The sequence below is a fragment of the Podarcis muralis genome, chromosome 8 (genome assembly GCF_964188315.1).
Source record: "Podarcis muralis chromosome 8, rPodMur119.hap1.1, whole genome shotgun sequence".
In the NCBI taxonomy this organism is placed as follows: domain Eukaryota; kingdom Metazoa; phylum Chordata; class Lepidosauria; order Squamata; family Lacertidae; genus Podarcis; species Podarcis muralis.
The window spans coordinates 28156530-28181575 of record NC_135662.1 but is presented as its reverse complement, the minus strand read 5'-3'; the positions used below and the strand labels follow the sequence as shown (position 1 = coordinate 28181575).

The following is a 25046-nucleotide window of genomic DNA, read 5'->3' as shown; positions in this document are numbered from 1 at the left end:
GTTTGCTCCAAAAACTGAGGTTTTCTTGGTTCCCCGCCTCCCTCGTGGCGGACCTTCAGCCAGTCGTCTACGGTTTTGGATTTCCCGCGCGCGAGGGGCGTCCTCACGCCGCGCCGACGTCACGAGGTAGCGTCGGCCTCTTCTCACGTGACTCTCGTGGTGCTGGGGGAGGGGCGGGGGTTAGAAGGATTGGTTTTATTTACTATTTCCCCCCGGGTCCTCTGAGGTGCCCGACGCATGCGCACGGCCCGCTTCGCCCGCAGCTCCTTGGGTTACACAAGTTCTGAGGTGAGGCTGGCCGTTGGTGCCACCACCCCAGATTCAAGTATCTGGGAAGGGCTTCGTCGGTCCTATTATTATTATTATTATTATTATTATTATTATTATTATTATTACGGTCCTTCCCAGGCGCTGCGGAGAAGAGGAGCCGCTGCTCAGGGAGGGGCTGCTGCGCCCTTTCGGACGTTTGTGGGAAGCGGCTGCAGAAGGAAGCCTCTCTGAGGTGTGTGTAAAGGGGCGAGCGAGGGAGCAGCCTGTGCTTGTGGGAATTGCGCCTCGGAGAGGAATGGTGGAAATGGGAACCCAGGTGGGGGAGGGGGGGACTTGGGTCATGCCATCCATTTAAGATGTTTTCTAGCATTTGGATCCTGCCCGTTTGCTCCCCATCCCCCCCCCCCCCCAGGAAAAGGTCCTTTTTCTCGGGCTCAAAAGGTAGGATAAAGGAGTGGGAGGGAGGCGGGCGAAGTTTAACTGAAGCACAAGCTCCTAAACCGAACAGGTAACAGTGAAGCCTGGAAAGTTTCCAGAATATATAATGAAAGTCGGATCTCATCTAACTTATGTTTGCATTGCTCAGGGATACTACACACACACACGTGTTACTGTAGCCGAGACGATTTTCCAGTTTAAATTAGCAGCGATCCCTAGACGGATGTTTGTTTTGACCAGTGTTTATTTTCTTGGGGGTTACTGAAGGGTATGCAGTACCGGCACCTTTACACCCCCTCCAGATGTTAAATGTGTGGCACTCACAGTAGCAACTTAATGGTGAGCGCCTGCACATTTTTTTAATATAAAAAGCACTGGCTTTGTCTCTTAAGAAGTTCGAGGAATATCCTTGACTTTTTAAAAATATATATAGATGTGTAATATATATATAGTTTGGTTAAAGTGTGAGGGTTTGTTTGAAGGTGGTATACCTGCCTTGAGTTCCATATCTAGAATGAAAGTCCAAATTGAGGTGTGAAAGGTGTATCCTGTGGGGTAAACTTTGGTGGGTGAACGTAGGTTCTGCACTGGGTGTGGCTCCTATGCTAAGATGGCAGTGGAGAACTGAAGGCTATGAGGTCTGTTTCATGTTTTCTTTGCAGAGATCACCATGTCTCTTTAGGTATTGTTGCTGGTGCTGCACTAGTCTTTCCTGCTGTATCGTGTATATTTAAAAGAATAATATGAGTTATTCCCCATCCTGCACCCCTAGGTCCTAGAGTGAGTAACATTTAAAATACAGCATAAAAAACTTATTTTTAAAAGATTACAATCAAATATGCAAATTGTGAAGGACACTTAAGTGTCAGACATGTTAGTTATTGTTTAGTCGTGTCTGACTCTTCGTGACCCCATGGACCAGAGCATGCCAGGCACTCCTGTCTTCCACTGCTTCCCGCAGTTTGGTCAAACTCATGCTGGTAGCTTCGAGAACACTGTCCAACCATCTTGTCCTCTGTCGTCCCCTTCTCCTTGTGCCTTCAATCTTTCCCAACATCAGGGTCTTTTCCAGGTCAGACATGTTAAGCTGTGGCCAAATATCCTGTATTTTTATCTTGTGAACGACCCTGAGAGCTTCAGATGAAGGATGGTATTTACATTTAATTAATAATAATAATAAATAGAAGTCCCCAAGTCTTTGGTAATATGTGCCTTCCCTTAATATGCTTTGCATTTCTGCTATGAGAAACACATCAGTGTAGCTGTGGCAAACAATTGCCACACAAAGTGATAACTTTATATGATTATCATGTGTAATTCCCTACACATTTGGGGAGCATATGCCCAGGGAAGCCTGAGGATCAGTATAGCAAATCATTCACACCTTGAGCATATGATTGAGTTGAAATGGATGGGCGCGTAGTTATCGTGTGACAACTAGAGCATTGTGGGTGTGACAGTTGTCTATGAATTCAGACATAACAGCAAACCATAGCACAGGCTCTGTTTTCAGTGCCTAGTTTGTTGGCCCTCAAACAGTGGTTTGTAAGCTCTTTTCTCTTGTAGTTCCATTTTCTAGACAAAAGTGTGTGTGTTTACTGCATTTGTTTATTTAGGAAACAATTGCTTGTGCAGAAGTAATAATAGTATTGTTTGGAGTACACTGTACCTTAGCATCCACCAGGTCCTGTTTTCTGAGCATTCTTGAGACATCTAGTTGGCTTCAAAGGAATTCTGGTTCAACTCAGCATGGTTGTGTTTATGTTCGTACTGTAAATAATAAGGGTGCCATTAGCATCTGGAATGGACTGGACTCCCAGAAATTGTGTGGGTTTGCAGATAATTTAACACATAAGTCTTCCAAGCTTTCCTAAAGTTCCATAAACTAGGATGTTGTTTTTTCTCACCAGATTGCAGATTTACTAAAATGAAATATTACAGAGCCTTTAGCAGGAGCAGTACATGTGTTCTTTCTTGTTTCATTATACAGGGAGAAAGAAGAGATCTGAGATAACAAGGTCCCTACTTAAAAACTTTTTAAAAAGCTCAACAAAAAATAAATTTTGAATGAAAGGCCATCTTTGATATGAAATGCAATTTTCTAAGATTTCAACCCCTCCCCTCTTTTACATTTAGGATAAGCTGTACTATTTATTTCCTATTTTGCTGAAAGCACATGCTCAACTTTAAATCTGCAGTAAAGGTAAGGGGCACGTTGACATTTGCTAGCAAGTCAGTGGAAACATCAAAGAATCTTGAGCACCTTAAGGACAAATGACTTTATTGTGGCATAAACTTTCATGGGCTGGAGCCTCTACCATTGTGGTTGTTACTGGCACCAAGTCAATGCATATCTGTTTACCCAGGCATTTTAAATTGCTCTGACTACCTCCTTTGCTTTTATAGTTATTGTTGCCTCTCAGTTTTATGGTTAGTAACAAAGTGTGATGTTTTATAACATTGTGTTGGTTGTTGTTGTGGATTGCCTTGAAATCCATCAAGCTGAAGGGCTGTTTAAATTTTGTAAAAAAAAAAATATTATCCTGGCAGTCAAAAAATGTTTGTCTCAACTTTAGTTCAGTCCTACCATGTCTAAAAGAGCTTGAATGCATGGTTTAGTGTGGCCCATTATAAAGTCTGAGAATCCTTGGAATGACAAACTATTTAAAAAAGAGGCTTTTGGCCTACACCCAGAAGTGTGATTCATCACATCACTCTTCTACAGTGTTGCTGTAAAGTACCAGAGTTTAGGTAACTTTATGTGTCTACAGTATAAGATAAGTGTCTTAAATATATTGATGCAATTGTATATACACTTACCTGGAAATGTCACATTGAAGTCAGTGGGACATACTTCTGAGTAGTACCTGCAGACTGCACTGCTGTGGCATCAACTTTTGTAAACTAGAGCTCATTTCACTGAATGCATGATGTTTTCTCCTTGGTTGGTAGGTGTATATGCACACGTACAGCTGATTGGTAAACCTATTGAGCAAGTTATTATTTCTGCTGTGTGAGAGTGACTGCAATCCATCTTGCACATGAATGCTTTTTATGTTCATGGTAGTTTATCTGTGAATGATTAACCTGCTGGTTAGGGATTTATGCTGCTTAGTTCTGCTATTGACTTGCCAGCAGAGAAACCTTTTTCTTTTCTGCTCTGGAAGATGCATGTCTACCCAAGATACCCATAGTCATGATTTATTGAATGACTGTTGGGCCACAATCCTGCTTCAGTGGGCTGTGCTTAAATCTGTGTTGGATTCGGACTGTGAGCTGTTAAAATGACCCCAATGTTAAGTATACTTGTTGCTTGCTTCCCATCCAGTGAGGCAGATGGCAGCGCAATGTGTAACAAAGGTGGAGCTAACCATCTCTTGCAGCAACCTCCTGGATAAAGATGTCGGCTCCAAGTCAGACCCATTGTGTGTGCTGCTTCAGCACACAAGTGGACAACAGTGGTATGAGGTACAGTAAGTTGATATTTAATTAAATATTTCTAATAAAGTTTCTTTTCTGGCTATTAGCTCTTTGTTTTAATTTGGTCTTTAGAAACATCAAGTTCTGGGATGTAAAAGTGAGTTTTATTTCTTTGAAACATCATGTGATGAACTCTCCCCACCCCAATGTCTTATACACAGGTTGATCGCACAGAAAGAATCAAGAACTGTTTGGACCCCAGGTTTTCCAAGAGATTCCTAATTGATTACTATTTTGAGCTGGTGCAGAAACTCAAATTTGGGATTTTTGACATTGACAATACAACTGTTGATCTGAGTGATGATGACTTCTTAGGAGAATTGGAATGCACACTGGGGCAGGTAGGTGAAAATAACTAATGGATATTCTCTCACTTTCAGAGAGTTTTATTGGTTGCTTCATTTACAGTTCATTTGGTTCTGCCCTGAGAAATGTCATTTGACCTGAAACCTCATTCATGCTGGTATTGTTCCTTCACCCAGCAAAACCAAGAAAAGGTCAAAGCGGGAACAATAGCATGTTGCAGGTTCTCATTTTGTAAGTTCTGCTTTTCAATAAGAATTGAAATAGTAAATTGTCTTCCTTTTATAGGCAGTTTATCTAATGTTATGTCAAATGCTATTGTTACAAGAACTAATCTCTGTGGTTTATCATTCCTTGTTGCCTTATTCCTATGGATAAACTGATTCCCTGAACATAAAATCAGATTTGTGTAAACCAGTTTCCTATTGCAGGTAAATTGGGAAACCAGTCAGATTCTGGCTACTTAACCAAGATTAATTCTCCGTTTTCTAGTTACGATGTAACTGGTAACTGGTTTAAACAAACCATGATAGAAGTAACAAAGGGGAGGGGTGACTGTGTGAGCAATTTGGGCTGGACGTATCTTAAGAGTCCATATGTATAAAATTATTACATGTGCAAAAGCAGCAAAAAATTTTTTGTTAAAAATAAACCCTGTCATCTTACGCTCTGCCTTGATTGCTGAGATCTGTTGATGGGGCACTTTTGGTGGTTCCCTTCCATTCAGCCAGCCTTTACCAGGGGCTAAACCTTTAGCTTGACATGCCCTGCCCTGTGAATTCCTTCTTAACCCTTTTTAACCCTGAGACTCTTCACCAACCAGATCTTAATAATGTGTTTTGTGTTTTTATTGAAATATACCTTTAGTTTATACTATGCCTTTTTATATTTTATATGAACTTGTGGTTTATAAAAATTTGTAAAAATAAAAATTAATGCATGGGTCGATGCCAATTATCAGTTAAATAAACCATAGCATATTACTCAAATAATTGCATCTGAACTGGCCTGTTGTGTTACTGTTTTTTCTAGTCATCTGCTAAGAGCTTTGACTAAGTCACCATTTATGGAATTCTGTAGACAAGGTAAATTCTTAATCTGTTGAGTTTCTGAATATTTCTGTATTTTTACAGATTGTTTCTAGCAAAACGCTCACCCGGCCACTACTCTTGAAAAATGGCAGACCTGCAGGAAAAGGAAAAATAACGGTATGAAAACACAAATGTTTTTTCCCCCTTCTGGTATTTCGCTGTGGACAAAGATTTTGATGACCCAGGGAAACATGAATTTAGTCAAAACAAAATTTAAGTGTGCTGAAATTCTGTGGAAATTAATGAGATGCAGGTTGGGCTCCTATGCACTTTCTAGGAAATAAGTGAATTGATTAAGACCTATTTTAATTGTTTTAGGTCCCCCCCCCCCTATAATTTTCACTTTAAATTTCATTGCCAGAAGGCAGGGGCTAGTTTTAATTTAAAAACCAATTACATGCCTAGTTCTGCATCTTTCAGATTTTGTATCTCAAACAGCAGCCTCACATGCCACCTGGAGAAATTGAAAACTGACTGAAATCTTTCAAAGCAGGTTGTTCATGGCATTATGAGTCTGTTGTGGCCAACCCTTCAATGTTCTAAAATGGGAGAAAGGAGCATCTTCTTATTACTATAAAACTATTCTTTTTTATAGCTGTGAACATGTTCTTACTGCTTTTGAAAATAATAGAAAAATAATAGAAATATAAATTTTACTTCAAATTTTACTGCACTCCATTTGTCATACGTTTCATTCTACTGCCCATAAAAGAACTCTATGACATACTTTAGAATGCAGTATCTTATCATGGTCAATGTTGTCTTTGTGTGCTTACTTAGATTACTGCTGAAGAAGTAAAGGATAATCGGGTAGTCATGTTTGAAGTTGAAGCAAGGAAACTGGACAACAAGGTACTTCAAGGTTGCAATTCTATACACATTTATCTGGGGTTAAATCATATTGAGCAATGGGCAAAATCCAACTTTGTCCTCCTACCAAATAGAATTGACTTGTTTGTGCAACAGGATTTGCTGTTTCTCTCCTTTTTCCTGCAACCCCTGAGCACCCCCCCCAATACCTGCTCTGGATGAGTAGATCCTGTTGTTAGAGAAAGAGAGGGATAGAGAGAGAGAACTTCTACAGAAATACTTTTTTTTTAATAACATATTTATTGAAATTTTCAAAAAATCCAGAAAAAAGAGAAAGAAAAAAGGAAACATTTACCATTTAAACCTTATTTTCAATAACATCTTTCCAAGACTTCCCCACACCTCCCCTTCTTGTATTCCATTTCCATTTATTTAGTTCAACAAGTTCTTATCCCTAATTTTGACCTTATTATATTTAGCTCATTATTCAATTTAGTTCATTTTAAATAGCCACTTTCATCTTATAATCCACAGTCTTTATACATTAAAATCTTTTTCTAAGGTCGACCCCAATTCCCTTCCACGAATTCCCCTTTTTTATACTCATAGCAAAACAAAATAAAAAAATAAGAAAAATTCAAAATATAATTGTACACCCTTTGGATTCCCAAACTCCAACCCCCCTTTCCCGGTTTCGATCCCCAATGTCCATCAGTCTTATCTGCTGTCAGCCTGGAGACCTCACATCCAAGGCCCTTAATTCTCTCTCAGTTCCTCTTTGCCGGTTTTTTTGATAGTCCTTTATACCAAGCACCAAATCTCGGAGAAGCTCTATCTCGAAAATGTCCATTTTTCTTCCATCCAGACCTCTGTATCTAAAAGTAGAGCTCAAATCTTGTTTCTTAATCCTTTTGAGTCTGAATGTCCCAAATGCTCCAACTTCCATCTTGATCAAATTTGTAATCCATAGGTCTTCAGATCTCCACATCAGGAGATCTCTCCAATCTTCCTTATCCAATTCAAACCAAATTTTCATCATCCAATTCTTGTTATTCTTTATGTCCTTCCTAACAGGCCTCTGGCCTTCCTTGATCTTCTGCAGCGTTGTAACTCCTCCTTCATTCCCTTCCAGATCATCATGTATCTCTTGTTCCCTTTTATCACATTTCTCAGGTTTCTCTTCCTGCTCAGCTGCAAAAACTTTTGATTCCGCTACAAGGATTTTTTGTTCAGGAACAAAAACTTGAGTCAAGTCCCTTCCAATTTCAGTAAATTTATTTACTGTCTCATTCAGTGTAGAGGCCCTTGTAGTCAAAATATTGCTTTGTTCTTGAAGCTTTCCCAGGAGATAAAAAGTCCTGTTCAGCTCAATGAGTATTTTTCCACTTACAGCCATTCTTGTAATGTCCCAAAACCCCCTCTAGTGGTTTTTAAGGGTCCCCGCGTCACCGGCACGGCAGGACCCGACCCCTGCTGAGCTGATTCCCTCCGGAGCTCGGAGGGAATCCACCATTAGGCGATGGCGCTAACCCGGAAGTCCAGAAATACTTAACCACTACCATTGTTCTGACTGGAGTTGCAAAGATTTGCATTCACTGAATTTCCCAAGGAGGGATTAATAATCTGAATGCAACCGTGCATGTATGTGCAGCGCTGGTGGAAAAGAGGAAGTGAACTGCATGTTTGTACTTGGCATATAGGTGGTGTCTGTTTTGAACAGGAAGTAATGTAGTGCAAAGTTTATTTAAAGGACTTTCACCCCATTATTTAGCTGAAAAAACTCCAAAGCAGCTTATGAATATCAGTAATAAAATAGTCCAGGCTCTCATTTTTACAATCTAAAAGTCATGACACACAAGGAAAAAGGGAGGAAGGAAAAAAAAAAGACATCAGTTCTTAAAGTTACTGTTCTTATAATGACCAGCCAGGATGGCAGCAATTCAGTTAGCATAATGGAATGGTTTCCGTTAGGTGACAGTTGAAGGCAGGGCCAGAGGCAGGTGCACTATCTAAAAAACCGATGGAATTAGCCCTGCTTTTCTTCTTTCTGCTCTGCAGCCTGATTTTTGCAAAAAAAAAAAAAAAAAAAAAAAGCAACCCCATTCTCTAAAGACAATTTTGAAGCAATAGCCTATGTTTTAATTGCAGGATTTCTTTGGAAAATCTGATCCTTATTTGGAGTTCCACAAGCAGACTTCTGAAGGAAACTGGGTGATGGTGCACAGAACAGAAGTAAGGTGGTTCTCATTCTTTTATGAAGTGGGCTGATTTGACTCATTGCCTATTTTAATACGTTTAGTTCTGTTTTTGTGAGGTACTACTGGTTTCTATAACTATAGCACTTTCAGAAAGAAATTTGAAAGCTACTGTATCAGGCAGCATCCTATCCTACTGTGATATGTATGAGAAGCTCCAAGGATAGGATTAGCGATAGTTGTTGGAACAGCCAAAGTTATAAAAAGATGGTTAATGCAAAAAACCCACAACCTTAATAATATTTTAACAATTATTATTTTGTATTTATTTAGGTTATTAAAAATAACTTGAATCCCGTATGGAGGCCATTTAAAATCTCTCTCAACTCTTTGTGTTACGGAGATATGGATAAAACGATCAAGGTAATGTATAAAGGATGAGGAAGTAGAATGAGAATTTAAAACTAAATGTGAGCCTGGTTCACATGCCATACTAAGCCCAAACATTGTTTATTCTTGGCTGCAGTCCATGGTTAGTGAGGAGACTGCTTAAACTTAAGTCCTGGTTCAGATAACATGCCAAGTTTGCCTTAGCTCAGTCGCAGCAAAAAAAATTGGAGAGGAGCAGAGCAGCTATGAGTATTCTTGCTAAGTCAACATTTGGCTTAGCATGTCATGTGAACAGACTCAAAAACTATTTTTTAAAAATCTGTTCAGGGCCAGATTCATCTACCCAGTCCCTCTAGTGGAAGGTAGTCCAAGGACTTCTGATAGAACAACAGGGCCTTCCCCACCCTCTCTTCTCTCCCTGTGCCTCTGGGCCTCTCCCAAATCTGCTCTGGAGGGTCAGGAAAAACCCCCAGAACAGGATGCAGGGAGAGGAGAGGGAAAAACCATTCTGTCAGGCAAGCAGAAATACTTGCTCTGATAGAATGATTCCCTAAGTGCCATGTTGAATTCCACCCTCAATATTTACAATTACATTTTTGTGTGTTATATGGGCTACAAGTGAGCTGTCGGTATGATCCTTTTCTGAAAGTGTAGAAGTTTGTTGGCAGTAGCAGAAATAGCAGCTACTGGGTGTTTGAATACCGTGATGTGGAGAGAATATACCTGAGCTGTTAAATGGGACTTCCTTCTTTTTTGCTTAAACACATTGCGTACACTTAACATGCTTCTCTAAAGATCAAATATCTTACTGGACTACAGAATTCTATAGAATGGGTGTGGTGCCTGTAAAGTAAATTGTTTAACTAAGCTTTAAGAAAGAAGCATTCTTAAAGCTGTGTTTTACCCAGCATTCATAGCTTCATTAAATCTAGTGTTAGCACTGTGGTTGTAACCCAAGAGTCGCCTAATAATACTTTAAGCTGTGGTTTGTCCTTGTTTGTTCCCTTTTGCCTTTATTATGATAATCTTTTCCTCTCTTTAACTTGCATTGATGAAGGGTGTTTTCTGCAGCTCATTAATGCTCATTTCATCATGACCTAGTAGCCGGCCCCACAGCAATCCTGTAAAGTCACCAGATCTCAAGCCCTACTGGTCTTGTAAAAGGTGTGCATGTCTGGAGTGTAGCTGATGCACTTAGCCCCCGCCTCACCCCCACCCCACCCTCCACTTGCCATCCTGGGTGCATATCAAGGACATAGGAAGACTTTGGATCCCAAGCCACCTACAGAACTCCCTTTTAATTAACCTTATCTGCTGCCATCAGTCTTCTCCATGTCAGCTTGTAAACTTAGGCTTTTGGTCTCTATGCCCATAGAGAGGGTGATCTGCAAAACAAACTGGCCTCTTGGACCTCACCCCCACCCCACCCCACCCCGGCCAAAGGATTGCCCCTTCATTCATATGTTCACCATCTATTCTCATAATGATAAAAACACTGCTAGTTTGTTTCTGTATGTTTCTATATGTAATGATTATGTTTTGTATTCTAATTCTGCAGCAAAGTAAATTTCAACCCCTGCTGGTTTATTTTTGCCCCTTCATGAGCTAAAATGCAGTTTTCTAATAAACTGTTTTAACTTTTTTGGTGCAAACGGAATACAGAAAAACCTCATATGCATGCAGGTCTGTGCCATTATAATCAAAATCTGGCCTGCCATGTTACATCTTCCTGAGGAAATAGAAAAAGGTGAAACAGAATCTTGCAACCTTATGGAAAACCATTTAAAATGAAACTACTTTGCTGTAATGAATAAGGGAAAACATTTTATACTATAATGACTGATCAAACAATGCTTTAATACTTTATGCACACAGTGTCTTATGTAACTGGCTATTTCATTATAGTAAGTAAAATCATTTTTCAAGCTCTATCCATCACAAGTGCCTTTCTCTGTGTTAAAATGGCTGTTTGTGTATTCAGTTATAATACACAAACAACTTGCTTTGATATCTCATTACATTTCCCCCTGAAGTGTGTGTGTTGAAGTGAGTCATTGAAGGCTTTTCTTACTAGGAGCAGACATGTAGTCATTCATTAGTTCTGTTGTGGGTGGGAAATGTGAATATCTCACAAAAACAAGAGCAAGCTTGAGAAGGCTGTATCAACTGTTAGTATATTGGGTTAAACATCAACTTCTTAATAAGATGAAATATAGCTATAGTAATGCAAAATTTGGCAATGTTCTTAAGAGCTCATACTGAACGATAAGTTTTTGGTCTTATTCCTTACCCTTGAATTCAGCTTTACTCTAATTCTGTGTGCTGTCATTACATGAAAATCTGTTTCACAGATTCTCCTTGGTCATAGCAGTGTCTGCATGCTGTTTGCACTGATGGAGGGTGCATGTGCATGTGTGTTAACCTAATACGGTGATGCTCTTGCCATACTTGAGTAGGATTGGCAATGGGCCCAAGGAACATCAGTGTGAGGTATAATTAAAAGTAACTAGAATTGTTTAAAATAAATGTGAAATACACATTGTACACATAAGTGGCATTTGAAGTTGGAGCCATAAAACAATTATTACGCATGCTTCGTATTTTCAGTGAAACTACAGTTTTGGCTCTGTAGGTCACTGTTGCTGCATTTTAGTCTTGCCTGCCTAATTATCTTGGGACTGATACTCAGCAGTGGCAAAAGCCTGAAGCACACGATTTCTTCTCTTTTGCTCTGTCAAATTACATGGTGCCAGTGCTGTAACCACAACATACTGGGTTAACAAAGAATGCTTCTTTTTTAGGTTGAGTGCTATGATTATGACAGTGATGGGTCCCATGATCTCATAGGGACCTTTCAGACCACACTATCAAAACTGAAGGAAGCGTCACGACATTCACCAGTAAGTTCTTTTACTTCCCTCCCTACCTCACTGGTAGCCTTAGGCAATCCACTTTCTCTTCTATACAGGCCCTTCCTTATTTATTAGAGTTTTTATGCATGGCCTTCCTTCAGATGAGTATTCGATGGATTACAGCACAACATACAGCTTTAATAATAATACTATAAAATAGAACACAGATTCATACAACTTGTAAAAACAACAACACTAGGTCTTAACTCCAATCTGTACCATCAGGTTTCACGGTCCTACCTGCTGCACAAGGTGGTGGGACCATGAACAAGGACTCTCTTCAGCTGATCTTAAGGTTTAGGGTGGCAAGTATTGGGACAGGTGTTCCATAAAGCTTCTGTACTCCAAGTTTAGTGTTTCATTGTAGTGCCTTCAGAATCAGAGTGACATGATCCTATATGGTTGTATCTGATAACAGGCTGCAGCAGTTGCAGCTTCTGAACAACTTTTAAGGAAAACTGTGCAAATCCACATTGCAGGAGACATCTGAAGGCATCCCTGTTTAGGGAAGCTTTTAATGTTTAACAGGTTATTGTATTTTGGTGTTCTGTTGGAAGCTGCCCAGAGTGGCTGGAGAAACCCAGCCAGATGGGCAGGGTATAAATAATATATTATTATTATTATTATTATTATTATTATTATTATTATTATTATTATTATTATTATTTTAAGTAATACATGCACAGCTCCCTTCCCCTCTCTTTTAGCACAGCTTTAGGGAAGGAAACACAAGTTTTGGTTTGTTTTGAACTAACCACATAGTTGTTATTAATGTCTGAACCTGAACAAACTATAGATCAACTATGTTTTGAAGTTGACTTGTTTTCCTAAAGCATAAAAAAGGTAAAGGTAAAGGACCCCTGACAATTAAGTCCAGTCACAGACAACTCTGGGGCTGTAGCGCTCATCTCGCTTTACAGGCTGAGGGAGCCTTTGTCTGCAAACAGTTTTTCAGGGTCCTATGGCCAGCATGACTAAGCTGCTTCTGGCGAAACCAGAGCAGCGCACAGAAACGGTGTTTACCTTCCTGCCAGAGCAGTACCTATTTATCTACTTGTACTTTTTGGCGTGCTTTCGAACTTCTAGTTTGGCAGGAGCTGGGACTGATCAACGGGAGCTCACGTGGGGATTCGAACCGCCGACCTTCTGATCAGCAAGCCCAAGAGGCTCAGTGGTTTAGACCATAGCGCCACCTGCATCCCACTCCTAAAACATACTTAAGAATAAACATGCACAGCATCAAACTGTGACTGGTAGACAAAAAGCTTCTGCTTACTTCCTTGCAGTTGTGCTGGAGAGAAAGTGGGGAACTTACAAGCTGTTTTTTCATAACACTAAACCATTCCTTGCTGCAAATAGACCAAATCTAGAAGTGGCAGAATGTAATATTGCTAAAGGGTCCCGGACTATCTCAAGTTCTGTAAACTTTGAAGTAAGTATGCTTAGGATATCAGTCTTAATATGTGCAATTTTTGCCCTGCTGCTATTTTGTAGGCTGAATTTGAATGCATCAATGAGAAGAAGAGGCAAAAGAAGAAAAGCTACAGAAATTCAGGCATTGTGAGTGTTAAACATTGTGAGGTCAGTATCAAATTTTTTCTCATTCGGTTGTTAAGTTTACAGCAGTAATAATCACATTTGACATTGTATCATCCCAGCATAAAGGCATGGGCCGCAGTCTTGAGAAAATGAGGCATCCATAGATATCCACTGGGATTTAGACAGCTAACTGTACTTAAAATATGTCTCTGGATTGTTCCATTAGTCAGGGCTAGGGTGTTAAACTTCTAAATACTAAATAGAATAAACTAGTACTGCTTGCCAATGCTCTTTTTATTTTTAACAAATCTACAATCCGTCAATATAGAATTACTTTAAATAGCCAAAAGTTGATGCATAGTACAGTGGACCCTCGGGTTATGTTACCTTCGGGTAACATAATCTTCGGGTTGCAAACGCGGCAACCCCGGAAGTGGGTTTGTCGCTTGCGCATGAGCAGAAGCAGTCCTTCGGTTATTAAATCTTCAGGATACAACAAGGCCTCCGGAACGGATCCTGTTAGCAACAGGAGGTACCACTGTAGAACAAATAATAGGTCTTATTGATCCCTGCACAACATAGGAGCACATACTTTTATTGCATTGTGTTTTGTATTGTGAACAACTGTGGTATCATTTAGAGGAAGAGCTGTGTCTATATTTTTTTAAAATGAAACCACTTGAGAAGTGTTTCTCAGCATGCTCACGCAAAAGCACACAGCCACTTCCTTTAGTGTGCTCAGTCCTCGGCCAGTATCATATGCCCACCTATTCCCTCCCTCTTCACTCTGTCAAGAAATACAAGCTCTGAGTGCACTGTATGTGTGAGTATACACTCTCTGTAATGCTAAACCAAGACTCTTTAAAAGCAAAACTAAGCTCTTCAGAACTGGTCTTGGCCGAGCAGTAGGAGAAGATGAGAGTGGGGAGTTTGTTTTCTCAGTGCTTAATTCAGACTCATTGAAGCTCATCTGCATAGCACTGAATCATGATCTAGAAGTATATGGAAACACAATCTGAGTATGGGCAGGTGGACAGACCATTATGTCCTGTGATGTCAGGATTTATTCATGCATGGTGCTGCATCTGCAGTGGACTTCTATTGAACTGTGGTTGTCTGTCTCAATCATCTAGCTTGTATATTAAGTCCATCTCTTCATTAACATTATTGCCACTTCTGCCAAACATTGCAAATATTTTTTTCTCTCTCTCTCCTCTGCCCCCCTACGCCAAGTTGAAAACCCATGCTGATGGCTAAAGGGCTCAGCATTGACTGTAGGGGTGGCACTGTGTTCTGAAACCAAACCAATTACCGTATTTTTTGCTCTATAAGACTCATTTTTTCCCTCCTAAAAAGTAAGGGGAAATATGTGTGCGTCATATGGAGCAAATGCAGGCTGCGCAGCTATCCCAGAAGCCAGAACAGCAAGAGGGATTGCTGCTTTCACTGCGCAGCGATCCCTCTTGCTGTTCTGGCTTCTGAGATTCAGATTTTTTTTTTCTTGTTTTCCTCCTCCAAAAACTAGGTGCGTCGGTAATTGCCTTATCCTATAGGTCTATGTTCCTGAGTGTATCACTGAGTGCTTTGATGATTGATTTTTTTTGCAGATTATAATGGAGTGTACTTTCCTTGACTACATCATGGGAGGGTGCCAGCTGAATTTTACTGTAAGTAAGCTGTAGCTCAGCTCTTTTAAGAGAAGAAAGGGGACCAAATCCGCTTGAGAATAATCGTGTGGGGTTGTTGCACCAGAACCAAAGACTGGATTATAATAAAGATCCTAACCAGAACTAGCTGCGATATGAACCGCTGGCTTGAAAGCTACTAAGCACTGTGGGTGAGGAAGCATATAGAACGTGCATGGTGTGGAATATGTTCGTGCTTCCCTCCTAATGGGGGAGGGAAGTTGAGGTATAGGAGGCTTGCAGTCAAGGAGGATCTGTACTTTAGAAAAGTAAAAAAAAAGAATACCTGATTTGTGTGAAAACTGTTGGTTAGGATCAGGAGTTGCTGTAAATCCCCACAGGAGCAGGAGCTAGAGCAGGAGTGGGCAACTCTAGATCCTTATTTAGTATGGCTTTTTAAATTCTGCCATCCTTTAAAATAATAATAATAATAATAATAATAATAATAATAATAATAATAATAATAATAATAATAATTTTATTTATATCCCGCCCTCCCCAGCCGAAGCCGGGCTCAGGGCGGCTAACAACAATAAAACAGTACAACAGTACAAACACAGCTCTCATCCCCCCATTCCTATTTTATCATTGCAACAACTTCGTGAGAAAGGTTAGCCTGATTTTCTAGGAAGGTGCTCCCAGTAATTTTTAGGTTTAGAACAGTGGCTGGAGGGAAGGCTTATTCAGTCAAATGAGTAATTGAGATTTGTGCCACAATAATCATGTTTCACTCAGCTTGGTCCATTCTATGCTTGTTTGTTAGTTCAACAGCAAAACTAAAACTAAGTAAATTGCATGTTTCCTCAGCCTTGATGTCTCTTAGGTTCTCCCTGACCAACCCAGTTTTTAAAGTAGTTGTTGTTAAGATTATGAATATTATTCTGCCCTTCACCCTGAGGTCCCAGGGCAGGTTACAACAGTTTAAAATACAGCATTAAATACAATTTAAAACAACTTAGGATCAGAAAAATAGGGCGGGTCCTAAAAATACAGCAGTGCTAGTACAATTCTGAGCAGAAAGTAATATTCACCTCAGTGATGTCTGCATCTTTCGACAGGTTGGCATTGACTTTACTGGCTCGAATGGAGATCCTCGCTCCCCAGATTCCCTACATTACATCAGCCCTAATGGCGTGAATGAATACCTGACTGCCATTTGGTCTGTTGGGATGGTCATTCAGGACTACGATACGTAAGTTTCTCTGCTAGTCTTGTTCTCAATATGCTTTTGTATATTAAAATTAAAGCACTCACATTTAGGATTATGACATAACTCAGATATAGATATATATATATATAATAACAGCCCCCCCCCAAAAAAAAATCTGCTCATTTTTCTCCGGAAAGGTGTGGAGTTCTGGTTTCTTTTTGTCCCGACTTTGTTGAGCAATGTAGATGTGTTAGAACAGAATGTGTCTCATTGGTATATTCTCTTGGTGAAGGGAAGTGCAAATTTTGTCTAGACTTGGCAGTTCAGTTCTAGCACCTAATGAATTATAACATAACATTAGGTTTAATAATTATAACATTAGAGTAATTATGTTGACAATATATGAAGATTGTACAGTGGTACCTCGGGTTACGTACGCTTCAGGTTGCAGACTCTGCTAACCCAGAAATATTACTTCGGGTTAAGAACTTTGCTTCAGGATGAGAACAGAAATCGTGCTCCAGCGGCACGGCGGCAGCGGGAGGCCCCATTAGCTAAAGTGGTGCTTCAGGTTAAGAATGGACCTCCAGAACAAATTGAGTACTTAACCCGAGGTACCACTTTACTACAGATCCTGCTCTGAATGGATTGTGTTTTATTTTGCAGATAGCTGATGGTACTGTTTTGTCACGTTTTACAAATCACCAGTGTAGCTGGCTGATTTAATTGGTTTTGTCTTTCAGCTCACCTAGAAAGCCTTTCCAGAGGGTCAGGGGATCCCTCCTGGAAAAAGGGGATCTGCTGGGGAGAGATGGGGATGGGAAATTTTCCCTCAGGGAACTTTGTGGTCATGAAAGTGACTTTAGCATTTAATAGCAGTGCAAGCAAGAGATTTATGCTTTTATTTGGTGAAAGAATGTAGAACAGTGACTTGTTTATAATGGTTTGCTCTAAATTGCTTTTATAGAGATAAGATGTTCCCAGCTTTTGGGTTTGGAGCTCAGATTCCTCCCTCTTACCAGGTAAGGTGAAACAATTTTGTAAAATAAACCAACAAACCTGCCCGATTAGAAATGGACCTATAAAATAATTGGAACATCTTCCATATATTTACAGGTGTCACATGAGTTTCCATTAAATTTTAACCCATCAAACCCATTCTGCAGTGGTAAGTTTGAAAAATTTTAAGTTACGGTTGTTAAAGAATGTCCTGGCATTTCTAGGTTTATTGTAGGTCATAGCAAGGTGACAATAGCTCAGTTTGTAGGTTTTTGAACCAGCACCATTATTTTTTAAATTTGCTATATTTATATAACGCTGTCAGGGGGCACACAATCATTAAATGCTAAAATACAATATCCCAAAATGACAATATCACAAGTAACAACTTGTGTCCTAAAAATTCCCAGCAGAGAGAATAAAATCAGGTAACTAAAAAGTTACACAGCGCATAAACAGTGGTTCGTTAACATTGTATAATTGAAAGAAATGTCAGCTGGAAGAAATAAATCTGATCAAAGCTGTCAGGTCTTAACCCAAAATGAAGATAGGGGAAGATATTATTTATTAAAATTGTCACATAAATGAGAGGCCTGGGTAGGTTACATTTTCTTCCCAAGTTTCATTCTGTCTAATTAGTACTTGTGGAAGAAAGAATTGAAATGAGAGTGTGTTTACTACCCACTGCAAGAACTTGAAGTTAATAGTAATTCTGTTCTCTCTGTGCTGCTATGTTTGAGGCCATACTTGCTAATCTGAAAGGAACCTCCTCTAAGAGAGGTATTGTCCGTTTAGCCTCAAAGATCCCAAGTCTTAATTACTGTCCTGTAAACCTCAGCATCCCCCACCCCCTGCCCCATCACCACACTATTGGAATCTTAAGTTTCATACGCTATTCTGCTAGCTAGGCCAATTACCCTTATATGCCTGAGATAAGCAGCAGTATGGGGCTTTGAATCTGACAAATTCTTCCATAAGGACACCCTTTTATTTATGTATCTATATATGCTTACTGAAGCTTCAGTACACTAGAGTGTCATTAAAGCTGTGGAAGAGATGCTAATATTGAAATGTAGTGAAGAATGTTTACTTAACTTCCCCAGGAATCCAAGGCATTGTGGATGCATATCGGGCCTGCCTTCCTCAAGTAAGATTGTATGGGCCCACCAACTTTTCTCCAATAATAAATCACATGGCTAGGTTTGCTGCTGCAGCTACACAGCAAAAAACAGCTTCTGTAAGTCCTTTGTAATTTCTAAATGGGCATGCTCTTACTCATCATTTATTGGAGGGCAATCCAACCCCGCTCCCTGGACATTGATGGTGGGAAAGATACCATGTAGGTGTCTATCTGCTCAGAGAGAGGAGCACTACTAATGTGGAGGTGGGGAGGGCAGCAAGCCCTGAAAAGGGGTGTTTGGGAGTGGTGCACCAGTGGCTTTGGAGCTAGTGGGTTCAAGTCCTGAGGATTCCCTGAGGGGCCGGACCCTTCATGCAGGGAGGGGAGGCTATATTGCTGAGCCTGATGCCAAGTGTGGTGTTGGCAGCAAGAATCTACTTTTGCACTCCTGGATGAGAAGTAGGGTTGGTGACAAGCACAAAACGTGGGCATTTAACATGTGTGGACCCCTATGGAGGAAACTTAATTAAATGTTTTGTTGTGGAATCAAAGCTTCAACTTTAAGACAGCTTCAGTTTTAGGCACTGGTGGGGTCAGATAATTATCTCCTGAGAGTTGATACATCCATAGAATTGGCCTGGGATTGTGTAAGAATTGTTCCCCTGATAAAGACTTTGAGCCTTGAATGAATCTCATTCTGTACCAACCTTTTCCTTTGATAGAAGGGTGCCTCTATATCAGTGCCACCTGCTACTGTATTTCAGGAGTTTATTTCTGTTCTCAGTTTTAACAAGGTGTCCAATTGTTCAACAGCAATATTTTGTACTCCTGATCATCACTGATGGGGTGATAACAGACCTTGATGAGACCAGATCTGCCATTGTTAACGCAGCTAAGCTTCCCATGTCCATTATAATTGTTGGTGTCGGAGGAGCTGATTTCAGTGCCATGGAATTCCTTGACAGTGACAGTGGGGCTCTGAGGTCTCTTTCAGGAGAGGCTGCTATTAGAGACATCGTTCAATTTGTGCCATTTCGACAGTTCCAGAATGTAAGTACTGTTTCTAATGACACCCTTAATGCTTGTTAGATTATAGCAGAATGGTTCAGCCAAAATCTTGGAGTTCTGATGTGAGATCCAATAGCTTTGGCATTTTTGGCTTACAAAGTTAACAAAAGATCTGTGTGACTGCAGTTCAAGAAGAGCTATGGAAATCTCCCAGAAAGCCAGTTGCTGCTGGTCTAAATACATGTGAATTATCTTATATACACACACAAACAAGTAGGGTCTGAAGCTTTTTGCATGATGAGATATAATGAGGAACGGGAAAGTAGAGGCTTTTTTAATGACAGTGCTCCAGTAAAAATTGTCTACCACTTATAAACCAGTACAGAGTGCTCTGCTTGAGCATCTTGGACTGTGAGTTGGTTGAGAGGAAAAGAAGACGCTTCATGAACCAGTGTGATGGCAGCTTTAGATGTTCCTTCTTAGGTGGGACTGTACTGAGAAATTTATCAATGACCATTTCCTCTGGCAGTGTGAAAGTGAAGAAACCTGAGGCCAGAGGGCCTCCTGGGATGTGCTGTGACCTTCAGCTGATGATTTGATTGAGATGTTTAGGAGACACCCAACTGCTGTATGTAGCCTGCATATGAACCAGATTGTTGCAGGACTGGCTGTGCAGCCTAACAAGCTTTGCATAAAGACTTGGGACTTTATGTATCCGTTGCCCCTCCTGTGAGCAAAATAATTGAAAAACAAAAACAGGATGAAAGATTGTAATTCTGGTCTCTGAATAATTGTTTGATCTAAACATGATACTGTTAGTAACTGTGGCTGAGAATCTACCCTATTACAGAAGAATTGAGTCATTTGGCTAGTGCATTTCATGGATAAAAGAATATTGTGTCCCAAAAGGAAGGGTATTTTCCTTTTTTTAAATGTAAGAAAGGCTCCTATTACAGTCAAATGATATGGAAGGCAAAGCTCATCAGTTACCCCAGAGTGAAATAAAAGGCAGACATTTCCTCTTCCTATTCAGACACACAGTCTATTGTGTAAATATCATTTCACTTATAGTCATTTTATTTGTAGAATAAAATTGGAAAGCAAAAATGCCTTTGCTTTCCAGAGAGCCCTTTTCTGAAGACCTGTTTGTGTGTGAAATCTCATAATAGGTTTTCTGCACATTTTATGCTCCATTTCCACTCCCTGCTGAAAAGCTGAAATTAGGGCATCAATGTTCCTTACTTTTCATTATTTGTTTAGGCAAACTGCCGTAGGGCGGGGGGGGGGGGGAATCCCTTACATTCTAATGCGCTGCCACTGTAGGTTGTACTTTAACTTGGTAGTTAATAGTTTGCCTTTATCACTCTGCATGTAACAGGATTCACTTACTATAAACAGGCTCTGTTTTTCCTAGTATCTCATGCTTGGAACTTGAAATGCCCTTGGAGGAGAAGTTCAGGTTAAGTAATGCTTCAGGGAAAGGTTAGGGCTATATAGACTGGAAGAAATTACAGTCATTAACCAACCTCAGCAGCTTAATTTTTATGGCATGTTAACTGCCCTGGCTAGTGGCAGTTTTTATGGGCATTACATAACGGTTATTCTCTCTGGATATTCTTGTCTTAAGTTGATCTGGTAACCATCTTGTGGATTATCTAAATTACATTAAGCCAGCCAGCTTTTATAGGTATGAACTAGTCAAGTGGCTTAGGGGTTTCATAGTAAATGTTAATGAAATAATAAAATCCAGTGTGTCGCCCCATACAGATTAATGGTGGGACCAAATGGGCAAGTAAACTTTCGGCTGACATTGTGTGGTGTATGTTCAAGGAAATGGCTTTTAAGTTGATCTTCCCAAATCAGCAGGGACTAGATCGTGTGCTTTCTTTGCTTGACTTCCGATGTTCACTCTGTTTCTCCTTTGAATAAGGCTCCCAAAGAAGCGCTTGCTCAGAGTGTCCTGGCAGAGGTGCCTCAGCAAGTGGTGAACTACTTCAGCACATTCAAGCTCCAGCCTCCAAACAACCCTGCAGCAAAGCAAGATGGGAGCTGAGCAACTGACCCTGAGTATCCAGTTCCTTATGTGGGGAACGTCTTCACCACCTTCCTCTGCAGTGTCAACAGGCCAGGGTGGATGACAGGACCTTTTGATACAGCACATAAAATGCATAAACTGTTTCAGATACTCCTTTCTTTCTTTTTTTGTTCTGGGTCGCCAAAGATGCCATTTTGCTTTAACAGTCAATTGCAAGTGAGACTGAAAACTTTATTTAGACTTAACAAAACTCTCAAACTATGTACATCTTCAGGAAGAACATGCAAGTTTGCTTTTTTGCCATGCCATCACCCCTTTGGCTGCTTATAGTGCCCAGGACAAAACACAGTGTGCCTCCAGCTGCAGTTAGGTACAGGGCTTTAGTGTGCCTTTGAAAGCAGTGCACTGTACCCATCTTGACTTGCTCCTTTAAGAGAGCCTTGGCTGCTCAAAGCTTGCATAAGCTTAATATAAAATGTTCAACCATTTGCAGAGAAGCATCAAGACCAGGGCAGAGTGTAAAGGTGTGTCTTCATTCTCCCCCCCACCCCCAATTGACTAGTATGTTGTCTTTCTTGGCCATTTATGAACATTTGTATCATTATGAAACAGTGAAAAGTGAGTATAGAGTGGTACCTTGAAATGTGCTATAGTAAGACTTTCAGATGTAAATCATGTTGGTTGTTTTTCAAATCAAGCATCTCATGTTTATGCAATGTTGCCAACAGTTGCAACGCAGAAGATATAAATTTAACAAGGATTTCTTTGACTGCATATCATACAGGCATACCTCGGGTTACAGATGCTTCAGGTTGCGTTTTTTTGGATTATAGACCGCCGAAACCCGGAAGTACCAGAATGGGTTACTTCCGGGTTTTGGCAGCCGTGCATGTGTAGAAGCACCGAATTGCAACCCGTGCGCTCGCAGATGTGCCGCTGTGGGTTGCAAATGTGCATCCTGCACGGATCACGTTCGCAACCCAAGCGTCCACTGTATTACGAAGCTAGTTGACTTTTAGAGAATCTGACTAGAAAGTAATAGCATGTGACTTGTTGTGGACTAGGAAGCCCAGTATGTGCCAATGAGGAAGGACCCTTCCTTGATAGAGTATTTTTCTCAATTTTATAGCTGTCTATAGAGAGAGGTGTATATGCTACTGAACCTGTATTCTTTTTTCACTTTAATTTTTTACGCTGTCTTCTCCTAGTTCTAGGATGCCTCTCATTTGTGCTAGAGCACAGTTGGCCCAGAATGATTGAATTTGTGTTGTTGTTTTTCCCTTTTGCACAAGAACTAATTAGATTATTCTGTTCGTTCTTCACTGTTGCCTTTGGGGAATCACTTACTTTTTTTATTAACTTCTAGAGTGACATGGATTAGACTGAGGTGTCTGAAAATGATTGTGAATTGTGTAGTAAGAAAAAGTGTGGGTCAGATCCACATCCTGTAAATGATTGTTCAGGGTCTAGATGCACATTATTCCTCTGAGGCAGGAACCATATGCCATGCTTTGCCTTGTGGTCATGTTAAAACTCAAGGGTGTCAGATTGATGTTTATTATGTTCAATCAAATGTATCTACTCTGTGGATAATCAAAAGTAGTGGTGTATTTGGAATTATCAGCTGTTGCTCTGATTGAATGTTTTATTCCTGTAGTGGATAGACTACATTGAACTGTTTCTTGTTCTCAGACCATTGATAACTTTTATTTTTTGTTATGTCGCCTTTTGCAAGTTTTTATATACATCATGGTTTCTCATTTACTGGATAGCAAAGCAAAACTGGATTCAGGGTTGTTTTGAAATTACTATTTAGTGGATTATAGCCAACCTTGTATTTGGTGTTTTTAAAGTCCAGAAGTTTTGAGGATCACCAAATTGAAATTCAGTTATTCTTCTTTCTCTGTGTGAATCAAATGCCCATATAACTACAGTATTCTGTAGCAAAGTCTGAAAAAAAACCATCCCTGTCTACTTTCGTTAATGGTTCACACATCTCATTTCAAAGTGAATGAGAAAACAGCATCTTATATGGATGCCATTTCCCACATGCATTCCAGTCCATTCAGTGTCTGTTCTGTACTGTGTATTTCTCATCTCATAACAGGCCTTTAATAGGTACAGTGTGGCTTGAATCTGCCAAGTTTATACTGTAATGGACTTCCGGACCTAAATAGGGGTGGACCAGAACTCAGTATATATATTTAAAAAAATATTCCAAAAGCAGCATCCCCAGAAATATTAACAGTATTTCCTTAATGTCAAAGCTTATTTTTATCTCCTCCATTTGTCTCTTCAGCATGAGTTATGCATTAGCACCACCTTGTGGTGGAAGTTGATCATTAGCTGCTTTTGTAACGAAAGGAATCTACTTTTTCCTGTATATTTTCAAAGCAATATATAGCTTTATGAAGAAAATATCTTACGGTGTACGGTATTTCTATGCACAACACTATTCCTTGTGTAATACAGTTTCTTGTATTTGAGGTTAGCTTCAGGTGTAACATTATCTTAATGCCATATAACACAGTATATTAAACTCCACTTATGCCCCTCAGCAGTTCTAATGTCTTTTGTCATCTTTTAAAGCTCTGAATATGCATTTGCTGATTATTGTGGCTTTCACAGAAAATAGAAATAATGTCCCTGCTTTGCGCTTTTAAGAAATTAGCTTGTATTCTAACTTTCCAAGAGCCTTCCCTCATTCCTTTTCTCTCTGAAGCCTCCTGCCACCCCTTGAAAATCTGCTCCTGGGTGTTGGGGGACCCTTGCAATGGGGCAGAATATGATGCAAGAGGCTGTTGGGGCAAGATTGGGGAACTGGTTGGAAATCTACCATTCTTGAAGGAGGAGCAGCTTGGAATCCAAGCCTTTCAGGGATTTTTAACTACATAAATTACAAATGTTTGTCTGTGAGATAACAAAGTACAAATCAGTGGTAGAGAAAACTGGAATGAAGAGAGGGAAATGAGCAGACAACTATGAAGTTTAGCAACAATATTTCATAATGAACAGTCCTGTGTTCCTGTAGATCAGCGATTTTCAAACTTGTGGTCTGGCACTAAACTGACAACAACTTTTTTTCTCCAAAAAAGATTTTGGGGTCTTTATGCTAACTTTAGTTTCTTCAGAATGAAAGAAGAGGGGTTGACATAGAAGCCCAATAGGGGGTGGGGCTGTCAGCGGCGGAGCAAGCCGATCAGGCGCCTGGGGTGGCGCATGTGCCCTGCACCCAGGGGTGGGGCCACCCGGGGCAGGACACTCCGTGGGGCCTCCAAGGAGTCTGCCTGCATCCTCCCCTCAGTCGCCCTACAGCTGAGGGGGAGTCAGCAGGCAGACTGGGGCAGCGCGGAGCCTGCAGGCGCCCAAGCCACCACATCACTCCAAGTCACAACTTTCTTGTGCTAAGAGCAGGGAAAATATGCCTTAAATGAATAAATCTGCAAGGGAAAAAACTTTGGTCCTGGAGAGCCAGGTTCAGTCAGAACAGATAGAAGACATCTACTTTAATTTAAATCAGGATGAACATATGGAGTGGGTACCCAGATTTCTTTGTCTGGTTAATAGTCCAGTGGGAAGCCCACTCTATGGCTGTTCCTCAACCATGTTTTACTTTCTTTA

At 40.3% G+C, this 25046-nt stretch overlaps 1 protein-coding gene across 5 annotated transcripts; it reads left to right on the top strand.

Annotated features, from left to right (window-relative positions):
* Positions 1 to 3: 3 nt before the first annotated feature.
* Positions 4 to 23982, top strand: CPNE3 (copine 3). 5 transcript variants are annotated; one of them, XM_028736583.2, is made up of 17 exons: positions 4 to 126; positions 409 to 502; positions 4037 to 4176; positions 4350 to 4529; positions 5625 to 5699; positions 6363 to 6434; positions 8541 to 8624; positions 8921 to 9010; positions 11779 to 11877; positions 13384 to 13470; positions 15036 to 15095; positions 16172 to 16305; positions 17231 to 17285; positions 17380 to 17431; positions 18366 to 18499; positions 19196 to 19432; positions 21321 to 23982. In XM_028736583.2, exons 3-17 carry the CDS (start codon positions 4045 to 4047, stop codon positions 21441 to 21443), a joined length of 1614 nt encoding a protein of 537 aa, XP_028592416.2. In that variant the 5' UTR covers positions 4 to 126; positions 409 to 502; positions 4037 to 4044; the 3' UTR covers positions 21444 to 23982. The 5 variants fall into 5 exon arrangements, with proteins under 5 accessions (XP_028592416.2, XP_028592418.2, XP_028592415.2 ...); XM_028736582.2 differs by lacking the exon at positions 4 to 126 and adding an exon at positions 156 to 288; XM_028736585.2 differs by lacking the exon at positions 409 to 502 and having other exon boundaries at positions 16 to 126.
* Positions 23983 to 25046: the final 1064 nt, after the last annotated feature.